The sequence below is a fragment of the Apteryx rowi genome, unplaced genomic scaffold, assembly GCF_003343035.1.
Source record: "Apteryx rowi isolate R43461 unplaced genomic scaffold, aptRow1 scaffold_75, whole genome shotgun sequence".
Lineage (NCBI taxonomy): Eukaryota > Metazoa > Chordata > Aves > Apterygiformes > Apterygidae > Apteryx > Apteryx rowi.
In genome coordinates, this window is record NW_020451038.1 from 2,043,080 (window position 1) to 2,055,399 (window position 12,320).

Genomic DNA, 12,320 nt, shown 5'->3' on the forward strand with positions numbered 1-12,320 from the left:
CTCACCAAACAACCCTTCTGTGTGCCACAGCAGGAGAGTTTGGGAAGTGAACCTGTGGAAAAAGGTGTAAGGCAATCCTAAGAGAAGGACACACAGCCAAGCCTTGAACCAAGCTGTGGGGAAAGCGAGCTGCTGTTATGACAGTGGAGACATCTGAGAGTTATCCCTGCAGACAAAGCAGTGGAGAAAACTTTGCTCCAGTGCTGACAGACGTTTGTCAGTAGAAGTGCACAGAGATGCTTCTCCAAGAAAAGCTTTGTCTCAAAGCCACAAAGTTAAACATTCTCCTTTAGCATTTAAATACATTATCTTTCTGAGGGTATTTACAAGTCCAGTTTAGAGCAGCAGAACAGCTAGACACCAAAGGAAGGGGAAGTGGCACAAGGCATTTGTTGTGCTTTCCAAAGAGCAGGGCAACTTCTGACCACAGGGAATCAGGGAGACAGAACCAGAGCTGGGTCAGCAGAGACTGAGGTGGGCCAGGCAGCCTACTCCTCACATGCTAAAGTTGTCCTGAGCAAGAGGGTGAGTGTGCGGTGTCCATTTATAGTAGGTCTCTGGGCAAGCATGTATGCTGGTGAACGTGTTACATCCAAGCAGGCTTTGCACACAAGCTGTCAGAGACCAGAACATCTGGGAGCAAGAGACCTTTGCTATCAGTCCCTCTCCTTTCTACATCCAGTATCCAGAACCAGTGGGAACATTGCCGCAAGGACGTTTCTCAGGTAGCATACTGTAGTAGTGCTCACTAGTCCATACAGCTGGAGGTCTGTACAGATGTACAGAGAGGTTAGCACAGCCGTCAGCCTGGGAGAAGTTTCCTGTGTCCCTCCTGGTCCAGAGAGAGGCCTTGTGGAGCCAGCAGAGCTACTGGCTCCATGCTGGCCTGCCTGCCAGGGGTGCCACAGCTGGTCACAGCTGCAGTGCTAAAACGAGCAGCTGCAGCAGGGGAGTCTCCAGCACTGGCAAGGGTTTCCACGCGAGGCCAAGGCCTCCACAGACATGGTGCTTGGCATTGTCACCTGGCTCTTCAACAACGTGGCTTGGAAACTTGGCACATTCACATAACATCTGTAGGAAGGAGCTGTCTGGTCCCCCTGACATTCTGGGTCAGAGGAAATCCGAAGTTTTTTTGTTCTGTTTTTAAAAAGAGAAAACTGTAAAAAAATATTCTCTGAGATGCAAGGACGCTTGTACTTTGTACTGCCTTGGCCATCCCTGTTCATGTCACCCGCCAGTTCCTTGGAGAGTCTGGTTCCAATGGCAGCAGGACACCCTGTGTATAGCTAGGACGAGCACTGTCCCTGTTCAGCCAGGTGAGAGCATCAGTCTGTCTGTGTGTGTCACAAATCTGTGACTTTATTCTCCACAGCTGCTGCAATCTGTTGCAGTCTATATCCGAGCTGCATCTTCTGTGCCGTTGGGTCTTCTTCCAAGGCAGTAATGATCTGCAATGAGACAGAGCTCGCTGGCAGCCTTTCTCCAGCACATAACACTCAAACAACTCGACTCCAGGCACATCTACAGCACGCAGAGGAGCGGCGTAGAGCGCCCCAAGCTGGGATCCAGTGTGCTCAAGACTAGGGTGGGCATGCAGTAATTCAACTCAAATGTACAATTTAACCATAAAATAAGTATTCCAGATTAGTTCTAATAAAAAACTCAATAGTGGAAAAGAAATGCTAAACTTATTTGAAGATTTTATATTTAATAAATGAATCTTCTAACTAATTGCATTTCATTTTTAAGTAGAATATTTGGATACCAGATTCAAAAAAAGGGAAATACATATGAAATCCCAACTGCATCCAGGTTACAGCTAAGTCCTTTTTTGTGATTTCCTCTCCCTCTTTGATAAGAATAAAACAAACTTATGATATGCCAATAAAACAATACACAGCATTTTAATAGTCCTGCTGCTTCTAATTATTATGATTATTATTATTTTTTTAATTGGATGGGAAGCAAAATAAGCTTCCCAATATAAACTTATCGGTTCACCAACACATGATAGGAGAGAAAAGAGCATGTTCGTACCTACTGGAGACACACTCACCTGGTCATAGTACTTATTGATGTATTTGTACAATTCATGTAGAGCCACCAGGGAATTGAGGTCACCTGAGTAATTCTGAATAAAGAGAGTCAGTTAGCCAAAAATCTTCAGATAGCTAACAACTGTTCTTCCAAATTCTGTGTCCTCACAACTCATGAGGGAACGTGCCAGAATCACTAAACCCAGCGCAAAGCAACAGGAAAGGGAACTCACTAGTGGTTCCTAGCGAAGGAAAAGTCACACGTACTCCTTGCCCTGAAGCCTTGACACTTTTCTCTTCAGCACTAGCTGGGCAGACTCAGCTAGAATATCTGATCTTTGCACTGCTAACTTTCTAATACACATACAGGTAAGAGGCCAGGGTGATTTCTGAAAAAAATAGCTTTACCCACCCGTGACAGCTCAGCCAGGGCAGAGTTCATCTCCTGGTCACTGGCAGAGATGGTTTGACGAATGTCCGCATAATACCTACACAGTAGTAAACAGTCAATTACTGTACTGTTTCTCCTAGTCTCCTCATTACTCAAGCCATGACTCCGCACGCATTCACTGCTCACCTTTCCACCATCTGCTTGTAGCGAGGAATGTCGCGGGCATAGAGCAGCTTATTGATTGGAGAGTCCTCGAACATCCAAAACAGAATTGGTTACAAAAAAGAAAATCTTCCACCATGCTGTGGGCTAACCTTAGCCCACTATTCTGCATCATTCATTGGGGGCAGGGAATTTTTGTCCTATGCACAGAAGGGCACTTCAACTGCTAGGCTCCCTTCTAGTAACACGGTCTGAGGAATCACAAGACATGTATGTGAAGGAACCTCTGGGATCTCTAGTCTGACCTCCCACTTGAAGTTGGGCTGTCAGAGTGAGATCATGTTTTCTGTGGCTTTGTCTAGCTGAGTCCTGAAACCTTTCAGTGATAGCAGAGACCGTCCCTATCTCTGGTGACCTGTGCAGGGCTGCTCCACCCTCACCAGAGAGAAAGTGGGGGTAGAAAGTTTTTTCTGATAGCCAACCCAAACTTCTCTAGATGCAATCTGTGACTTATTAAGTCTACCACAACCAGCAAGAGTTTGGCTCTGTCCCTCAAGTAGATACAGGCTGCAATTAAAACACCTCTCAACTTCTTCAGCAGGCTAAACAAAACCAGCTCCTTCCTCCTCTTTTCACAGGAGTCCTCATGAATCACTCTCCAGTGCTCAAGGGGCACATGGGAGCAGGGAAGGGACCTCAGCCTACTGTCCCACTGAAATCAAGGTGACATCACTGCCTTCCTAGGGCAGCACTGCTCAGACTGTGCTAACCATGCTCTCTTTTACCTCTGTACTTACCCGCCCCAACTTATGGTCAGCAATTGTACAGGAGTCCATGAAGGTCTGTGCAATAACCAGGAGCACAGCATCTACATTATCTGATGTCTGCACATCAAAGACAAACTGGGGGTTCTTAATGATGTTGATCCAGAACCGCAGGGGCAGGCTGTGGAGAAGACAAACATGACAAGATATCAGCAAAAAGGAAGGCTATGGTGCTGCACATGCTACTGTTTTTCATCTCCCACCTTTGCCCTCTCAACAAAACCAGCTTTTCATATTGTGCTCTGCTGCCTTGCACCTCCCATTCTGCTCCTCCTCAATGCTGACAAAGGTGGCTGTAACCTCGCAACTGCGTAGTCTAAACAGACTAGCAGTGCCTCCTCCAGGGCCCATAGGAACACCATACCTGTTTGTCTTCCAGATATGGATCGTTTCAGGGTCTGCGATCCCATAGTGTATTGCCTGCTCATCCAGCAGGTCAAAGAAGTATTTGACAGCCAGAGGGACAGGGCGGTTGGTACTGAGGATCACCTGGAACAAGTCATCCACAAACTTCTGCAGGGTCCCCTGTGGAGAACCAAGCAGGGGAGAGTTAGCATAGGCTGAGGAAAGCAGAGAGTCCAGGCCTCAGGCAGGTGAGAGGTTACCCCATTCTGCTCAGCAACCTCCACTCACTAGTCCAAAGTTGCCTCACATCCACTACAGGGAGCAGTGAAGGAGAAACGCGGCCCCAGAGCTTTCTGGAACAGAGTCCAGGGAGAAGCGCRTGTTCAGGGGACACACGGAGAGGAGCCAGATGTACTGAGAGCAGTTAACAGGGCTTGCTACAGAGGAGAGTGCCTGCAACATGAAGGAAAGGCACTGAAAGACTGACTAGCAGAGGGGGAAACTGCTGACCACCAACACCTGTGTTCATCCACACACAGGAACAAGAAGAGTTTTGCTCAGCACCAGGAGAATGTTCAATAACTGAGGGCAGAACACAAGCACTGCCTGACACAGCCACTGGGCTGTTCCTCAAGGAGCTGTGCTACTGCAAGCAGGACACTGCTGAGGAACCTGGATGCTGAAGCAGACTCTTTCTCAAGGACAGAGCAYTGAAGGACAAGTTTTGGGGTCAAAATTTTTTTTAACCATTACGCTGAAATAAAACAAAAAGGGGGATGCAAGAGGGCATTATGCCTGATTTATGACTGCAGCTGAATCTGTACACTGCAGGTGTGTACTATTAGTATCATCTTGCTGCAGCAGGTGACAGGTCAGTCTCACCCTCCTGGTCCCAGGCAAGATGGAAGATGGGCAGACATGGCAGCCCAGCGGACACTGCTGCCAGGGAGACTCTGCTGCTGACCACAGGGCACCTGCCTTTTACAGTGGGACCCACAAAGACAAACAGGGGATGGACACAGGGATAAAACCATTTCTCACTCTCCTAAAGGCCCTGCAAAGCCTACTCCATTAGTAGGAGCAAGAGTTAGGTACTGTCGTGCTGGGATCTGAGGAGAACCAAGCAGCAAGTGCATCAACCCAGGCACAGGGACTCTTCTTCTCCATATACATCCCTGTAACCTGGCAGGGGGCTAACGAGGGAGGGCAAGTCTCCARTGCAGCAGAAGCTGTGCTTCTCACCTTCATAGAGAGCAGACGTGTTAGATAGATCTCCGGGATTGCCTTGGCTCGTTCCCTATCTCGTAAGCTCCCACGGCGGTGCTTGGGGAGCTCTGGCTCTTCTGTTGGTTTTACCAGGTGCCAAAGTTTTATTCCACCTTCATCCGCATCCTCCAGCATTGGTGTTTCTGAAACAAAACAATTATTTTGCAGATGAGCGTCAGATTTCTCACAGTGGAGCTTAGCCAAGTAACCTCCCCCTTCACCTTCTCCCCCAGAAGAAAGCAAGATTTCACAGCATGGCAGAAACACCAGTGGGAAGAAACCTCTGGAGACCTCTATCCAGCCTCCTGCACAGAATATAGCTATCACTAGCACTAGATCAGGTTGCTATCCCTTTGTCCATCTAAAACCTTCAAGGTCTTGGGAGCTTCCCCAGATGGAGATCCCTCCACTTCTGGTGGCCTGTTCCAGAGGGAAATCCCTCCACTTCTGGTGGCCTGTTCCAAGACAGCACCACCCTTTTGCTGAAGATTTTCTTATGTCCAGTTTGAACCTCTTAAGCTGCAACCTGAGGCTATTGTGCCTTGCATCACAGAAAAATCCAGGGATCCATGTGTTGTGAYGGGCAATGAGGTATCAGCCATAGAGTCAGGGCTAGAAAATTCCACTGATCTTGCATTTTCATGCCAACCTCGCTTTCCTCTGCTTTTACAATCTTTTGATTTTCTCTCATCTCACCCACCAAGAGTTTCAATTGCCTGGCAATTGAACTATATTTATATATAATTGAACTATAAGGGTTCGAATCGCACAGCAATCTTCTATATCAGCATCAAGCTAGGGTTATGGCAAGAGTTTTGCCCCACTAACTGGCAGGTGCAATGAAATCATTTTCTGAGAATGTGACATCAGACTTACTTTCTCCTGGGATGTAATCCTGATTTTCCCTATGGATATGCTTGGTCAGGCGTGGGACCAGTGCTACAGTTGCTCCATCAGGCACCTGCTCACAAGCAAAAATCATCATTCAAAACACAAAGCATGTTTCTCACCAGTACAACATGTAAGTGCTTGTAGAGTACAACAGATTCTGAACACACTCTGTGATTCACACTCTGTGAATTAGAATTATTAAATTCTTATAATTTCCGATCATTAGAAGTAGCGATAGAAACAGGGACTTTGGGGCACCATCACTGGTATTCCTGATGCTGGGAGAATTGTCTCTGTACAGATTAAAAAAGCCTGAGGCATACAGAACAGAGAAGATGATAATATTAACCACTGTCAGGGATTGAGGTCGTTCACATCCAGAACATACCACAACAAGGTATGACATACTGGTGCAAGGTAGTTAAAAACTACTTCCCAATGCTAGAAGCTACATCACGTGTGCACCACCACCTCCTAACTGCTTTGGACTGGAACATTAATAGACCCAGCAGCCTTGCCTTCMCTGCAACAACCACCAGGCATGAAGCCACATGCCTCCTCACAAGCTCTAGACCTGCCCAGCTCTCAGGCACAGTATGTGGAGGGGGCTATACTGGTTGAGAAGTTAAAGCACAGGCCTCAGCACAGACATAAACTAAATATGCTGCTGCAAAAAGGCTCCAGCCCTTTGACAGCAATCCGACAGGAGCCAGAGCCACAAACAGAGCAAACAGTGTACAGAGGGTGAGAGTGGAGACAAGGCAGGGGAAGACTCCAAGTTCTGACCTTGTAATGCTGAAGCGTGTTCAGGCGTTTCCAAGTTCCTTGGACGACGGATGTCACGTCCTCATCAGACAGTATCAGATGACCTGCCAGCCCTGATCTCCACTCTACAATCAAAACACAGAAAGTAAAAAGACAAACTGTTTACTATGAAAGCTGAGGCATCTCTAAAGTCTACTGTGCTTCAGTCTTGACCAGTGGAACCTTAAGCCAGAGAAGACTAACACCACGCTCAAATAGATAYGTTCTAGGAAAAGGCATTTTACCCATTATCTATATTTTTCTCTCAACAGTAGTGTAAGAGGTTGGCAAGTTTCTCCCAGAGCACCTGGAACTTCACAGCAGCTTGTTCTTGTCCCAAAAACCTAAGAAACTGAGGGCACAAAAGGACACCAACACCCTTCCTGAGCTTTCTGTGTCATGACCACTGGGGAAAGAGGCCCAGCAGGTGCATACCTGTTTGTTTTTTCCTCTCCCTGTCTGCAGTTCCAGATTAAGTGCTGTCACAGTGCTGAAGAGTTTGAAAAGAAAAATCAAACCTAGCTCCACAGCTACGGAGTTTGACAAGAGCATATTATGTTTTTGACCCCCCTTCCAAGCAGAAAAGCTGAACACTCTACATCCATCCAGGAAGACCTGCATGCCGCTGGCCTCCCTGTTGGTTGTAGTCATCTCTTCCTGCCCTGCTCTGCCTCAGAGGTAATACAGAAAGGGCAATCACTTCTTCCCCTAGGGAGTGGAAGACAAAGTGCAAGAAAGATGTTCAGGAATGAAACAAAATCTGGGATGCAAGCACCGCTGGCCAGCACGTTTCTGAGAGGAAGCGCGGCAGGCTGCAGTGGGATAAGAGGGAAACGTCACTGCATTGACAATCAATTAAAAGCAGGAATAAGTAGTCAGATTTATCAGTAAAGGGAGGCCATCAGAAGAACCCCACAGGAGCCTCTGCTGGTCAACATTCACAAATCATCTGGATCAGAGGGGAGAACAAGAACAGTTTGCCCATGGTATGAATTTAGCCACTGCTAGGAATAAGTGCAGAAGGACCCCACAATACTGACTGAATAGTTGATAAAGTGGCAGATTACTATTAAACAGAGGAAATCATGAAACAATGCATATGGGAGACAAAACCAGAAAAAAATTAATTATATACATAACAAAGGGTTTTCAAGCATCTTTAATTCATCAGGAATGAGAATATGGGGTTATAATAGACAGCTCAATGAGAGCATCAATTCAGCACTGGTCAGAAAAGCAATCTGAACCTTAAGAACCTACAAAAAAAGGAACAAAGAACACATCATCATCATACCACTCTAAAAGCCAATGTTCTGGCACATATAAATTCTTTGTAGTTACTGGCATTGAGATTTTTTAACCAGTTATTCAATAACAAAATTTCCATCTGGAACTCTTCACAGACCACTTCAGGTTTGACTGTCCTAAATAGAAAGTCATCATTTGCCAGTTTGGTCTATCTACCACCTTGAAGAATGAGGATTAGCAAAAAAATCTGTACACTTTCAGATCTTAAGACCAGAAAGCCTTTACTGTCAGATATTTTTTTCCATTTATAAAGGCATCAGGTCACATCTCAACCTTCTTTTCAACAAGCTAAACATGCTAAGCTTTTAAACCCTAGAAGGTTTGTTTTCCAACCCCAGGACAGTTCAAAATTCTTTGCACTTGCCCCATTCTCCCGGAAAAGCAAACACCAAAATCTGGGTCTAGCAATGGTCTTGCCTCAGCACAGCATCAGGGAGATCACCCTCTTGCTGTGACCTGCCAGTTCCCTTGTTTCACACCCTCTGATCCTTGTTAATCTTTAGCTGTGCTATTTCACTGGCAGCATAAGTGAGGAAATGCCTGTAGCAATGCTGGGTCTTTGCGGTTGCAGCGTAGGGACAGCCTGCTTTCCGGCCTCCCAGGTGTCTCATCCAGCACTGGCCAAGTTCATATGCTTTGTCAGATTGTGGTCCTTCAAGCACATGATTCAGACCATGAGTATGTGCCCATATTACTTATTATCAGCTATTTCCCCAGCTTGTGCTCATCTGTAAATGCCACCACTGTTCAGAAACAGACAAACAAGAAAGAAGAAGAGGCAGAACAGTGTTTTTCCAGCCTTAATGCAAGTCCTAACTTTCATTGACCTGTGGGCAGGATTCTCCCTGACAGACGTTACTGGGATGCTGCCATTGACTTCACTGGCAGCAGCAGCAGCCAGTCCAGGACCATGGCCTCAGCACTGCACTCCAATCATCCTCCCCCCTCTCATGCATTCTCCATGCTTATTTTTCTGCATACGCTTATACAACCCACTGCCACGGGCCAGGCCCAGCAAAGAACAAACATCATGAAACCGGAGAGGCTGGACTCCAACTACTTCTGTCCCACCCCTACCTCTTGCTGTTAATCTCTCTCCAGCATCATGCCCTGTTGGGTTCAGCCAGAGCACAAGATCGTTGGGACTCTGCACACTCAGCAGAGAATGACTAACGTCATGCATGCCAGGGTGCTGTGCACAGACAGTAAATGACTCCACTCTTCCACTTCCTCACTGAGTTTTGGCACCAAGGAGTTCTGCTCACCGAGGTCCAGGGTGTCTGGGTCTGGTCGGTGACAGTATGGCGTCCCCTTATAGATCTGATCTAGGATTTTCTCCTTCACCTGTGTTATGGTGTCACAGTCTAGCACTTTCGCGGAAACCCCTTGGGAGTCCTCTGCCCCTCCTGCAGCAACTCCTGCTTGCGTCAAAGCATTTAAGGTCTGGGGAAGAAAAGAAAAGGTCACAGCCACTCTCCATGATAAGGTTACATCTGACACATTTACACTTTTGATGAGCCTTTCGGCATTAAGGCAAGCGAACAGCTAGTCTTTTTATTGGAAGAGTCTCGGAGAAGAGAACACCACAGATGTAGCACACTTATGTCCTCAGTCTTGTCTCAAGAGCTGGAAGACAATTTAACTGGGGTGGGGAGGGGCTTCCATGTGCCATCAGCAATTTTGTCTCCTTATATTCCAGACACAGAGCATGGCACATGCACCAGACTACTGTGGTGATAGCTTCTATCAGCCCAGGGCAGAAGTGCCTGATTTAGCAGAGCTCTTGTTCATCTGCAGAACTGTGCTGCTTGTGCCCTGGGATAAGTCTGGCTCCCAGGAGGCAGTGGCAGGATACTGCACTTCTACCTCAACAATAGGAAGAGAAACATTCAGCCCTGTCCCACCAGAGAGCCCAGAGGGAACAAAGATTTGGTGCTTACCAGAGTCCGGTATTCCAGGTCCTCTCTCAGAAGGCGGTTGTCATTCAGGGTATATTTGGCTTTCCCTGTCACCCAGTCAACGGGCCCCTTGTCCACCTGGTGCTTGATTCCTCGAAACAGCATGTAAAGGGGCTCCCCAACAGAGTCCTGGCACAGAAAGGAAGGAGTTTCACCTGAGAGAAGTTCAGCTTCCTCCCCGCAGCAAAGCCCAACAGCTTGGAAGCACAGAACACCTCCAAGCACAAGCTGAGCAGGACACCAGGCAATGCAGCAGCTGCACCTCTGCAGGCAAAGACAGAGTCCCCACCGATAGCTCCTGCTCCATATACAGGGAAACTGCATGGGCCAACTATCAGGCTGGACCCACAAGACCAAGGGATCTCTCAGTCTCCACAAGACTAATTTGAGAGACTCTAGCCATCCCCTCTCCAGAAGGGGACTCAGATCAGAGTCCGTCTTCCCTATGCACAGACCAGCCCACCACCAGCATGTCTCAAGCTGTGAAGATAATGGAGCTACGCTGAGTCCTCCACAGTCTGACTGGATGTACTGGAAGCACTGAGTGGCATTAATGCTCTCTGATTTAAGCCCCTCTCTCTCCCCAGCAAGCAGCCCAGCTCTCTCATTTCCACACCCTGAAACACAGGGCGACCCTGGCACTATTTCAATTAAGAGTGAGGTACAAAGCAGGGCTGTGCTGTCTCCCCTTTTCTGGCCCCTTAACCCCACAAGGACACAAAGGGCTCACCCTCACGAATGCGTATAGGCAGATGGACATCCAGTTGGTTAACAACTTCTCCACCACTGTTTCTGTCCTGAAACAGAGCATGAGGTTGGTCACAGGGCAACAGTGCCAAAGGGAAGTGCACAGCAGGGAGGGAACAGGGGATAAAGATCATTCCCCTTGAGAAAGGAATACACTGAGGAATGATACAGGATCAAGAAGAATGGCCTTTATGAACCAATAATGCTAATGCTCTTGATCTTGCTCCTTATCTGAGACATGTTTTAGCCTGAAGGAGGCACCAAATTACAGAAGTGAAACAGTCGAGCAAGCAGGGGACAGAGGAAAGCCTCTAGGAGGTCTCAAACCAGTGGAACCTGTTCAGACCAGAAGGATGTGTTGGACAGGAAGCTAATGGGGATCTTAACACAGGAGCTATTTCAGTATATTTGCCAAGTACTGAAGCACTGCAAGCCCAGGGGCCTCTATATAGTAAAATAAGACTAGCAGACTTGGTAGAGCCTCAGTATCTGAACACAAGGAGAGAGCTAATGCACAGCAACTTCACAAGAACGGGAATTTGTGATGGGCAACTCCATCTTCCTACTCTTCTCAACCCCTTCCTGCTCTCTTCCCTCTGCCAACTGTTGGCTGGGGTGACATGTATCATTGTTTCTACTTTCTCCTGTTTAATGTACATTATCTGGACACACACCAGACCTTCAACTGCAGCCCACACAACAATGTTACCCTGCCCGCAGGAGTTTCAGAGTTTGCTAGCCAGGCAGAAAGGCTCCATCCCCTTATGTAGCAAGCAGTGGGACCATGGTTGGCTGACTCACCTTCGCAGCATCAGCTTGGGGTTTTTGGCCACATACTGCTCAACAAGGTCATTCAGGAGCGTTTTGAGGATATCAGTGAAGTACTCCAGCTTTCCATGGAGTGATACAGTGAGCAGTGATGCTACATAGGCCCGGTCTCTTGGAGAGAAAGTACGCTGGATTTCCAGAGTGTGGATGAACTGGTGGGGAGAAAGAGATAAGTCAGTGTGGGAATCCACTGAAAATGGGACAGTACAGCTACTGGCTCATGAAGGAAGCGGTGCTGCAGGGAGCTATTCAGGGTGAACTTTAATGAACAAACCCTGCTTCCTGTGGTCCCTCAGAGAGGGACCTTACCTTGGTGAGGAAGAGCTTGCTGTTGAGCAGATTGGAGAGCTGGACCAAGCCTTGCTCCACAGTTTGCCGTCGGCACTCAGGGATGTCCAGGTCTCTTTGCAGTGGTGATTCACGGTGGCCCGGGAAGAAAATGCGCTCTGCATAGGACTTGTAGTCCAAGAAGGGGATTCCTGTGCCCACAAGGTCACTTGTGAGGTCCATCATTTCAGTCATCAGGTCTGAGGGAAAGGAAATGCCCATGATGCTGACCACATGACTGAATAACTGGCGGTACAGAGCATGAGGTTAGTGGAACTAGGGCCAGTGGGGTGGGACTGAGAATGGATGTTTCCCGCAATGAAGATGCATATTGGAGTTTCATTTAAAACTAGACTAGGCACTGGGAAAACTGGGGAGGAACAAGAAGGTGAATTTGGCCATTATTCTCATTTACAGTTGGGGGCTGACTTCC

At 47.5% G+C, this 12,320-nt stretch overlaps 1 protein-coding gene across 2 annotated transcripts in view; it reads right to left on the minus strand.

Moving 5' to 3' along the window:
- Nucleotides 1-911: 911 nt before the first annotated feature.
- The window catches only part of PLXNB1 (plexin B1), a 42,183-nt gene continuing 30,774 nt past the window's right edge, over nucleotides 912-12,320 (minus strand). For both annotated transcript variants that reach the window (XM_026087972.1, XM_026087973.1), the window contains 14 exons: nucleotides 11,870-12,087; nucleotides 11,534-11,712; nucleotides 10,716-10,782; nucleotides 9,968-10,114; nucleotides 9,293-9,470; nucleotides 6,702-6,805; nucleotides 5,901-5,985; nucleotides 5,001-5,167; nucleotides 3,778-3,938; nucleotides 3,387-3,534; nucleotides 2,614-2,678; nucleotides 2,449-2,524; nucleotides 2,057-2,131; nucleotides 912-1,448 (listed from right to left, as the gene is read on the minus strand). In XM_026087972.1, coding sequence (XP_025943757.1) covers nucleotides 1,344-1,448; nucleotides 2,057-2,131; nucleotides 2,449-2,524; nucleotides 2,614-2,678; nucleotides 3,387-3,534; nucleotides 3,778-3,938; nucleotides 5,001-5,167; nucleotides 5,901-5,985; nucleotides 6,702-6,805; nucleotides 9,293-9,470; nucleotides 9,968-10,114; nucleotides 10,716-10,782; nucleotides 11,534-11,712; nucleotides 11,870-12,087 — 1,775 coding nt within the window. In that variant the 3' untranslated portion in view covers nucleotides 912-1,343. The remainder of the gene's footprint in view (nucleotides 1,449-2,056; nucleotides 2,132-2,448; nucleotides 2,525-2,613; nucleotides 2,679-3,386; nucleotides 3,535-3,777; nucleotides 3,939-5,000; nucleotides 5,168-5,900; nucleotides 5,986-6,701; nucleotides 6,806-9,292; nucleotides 9,471-9,967; nucleotides 10,115-10,715; nucleotides 10,783-11,533; nucleotides 11,713-11,869; nucleotides 12,088-12,320) is intronic.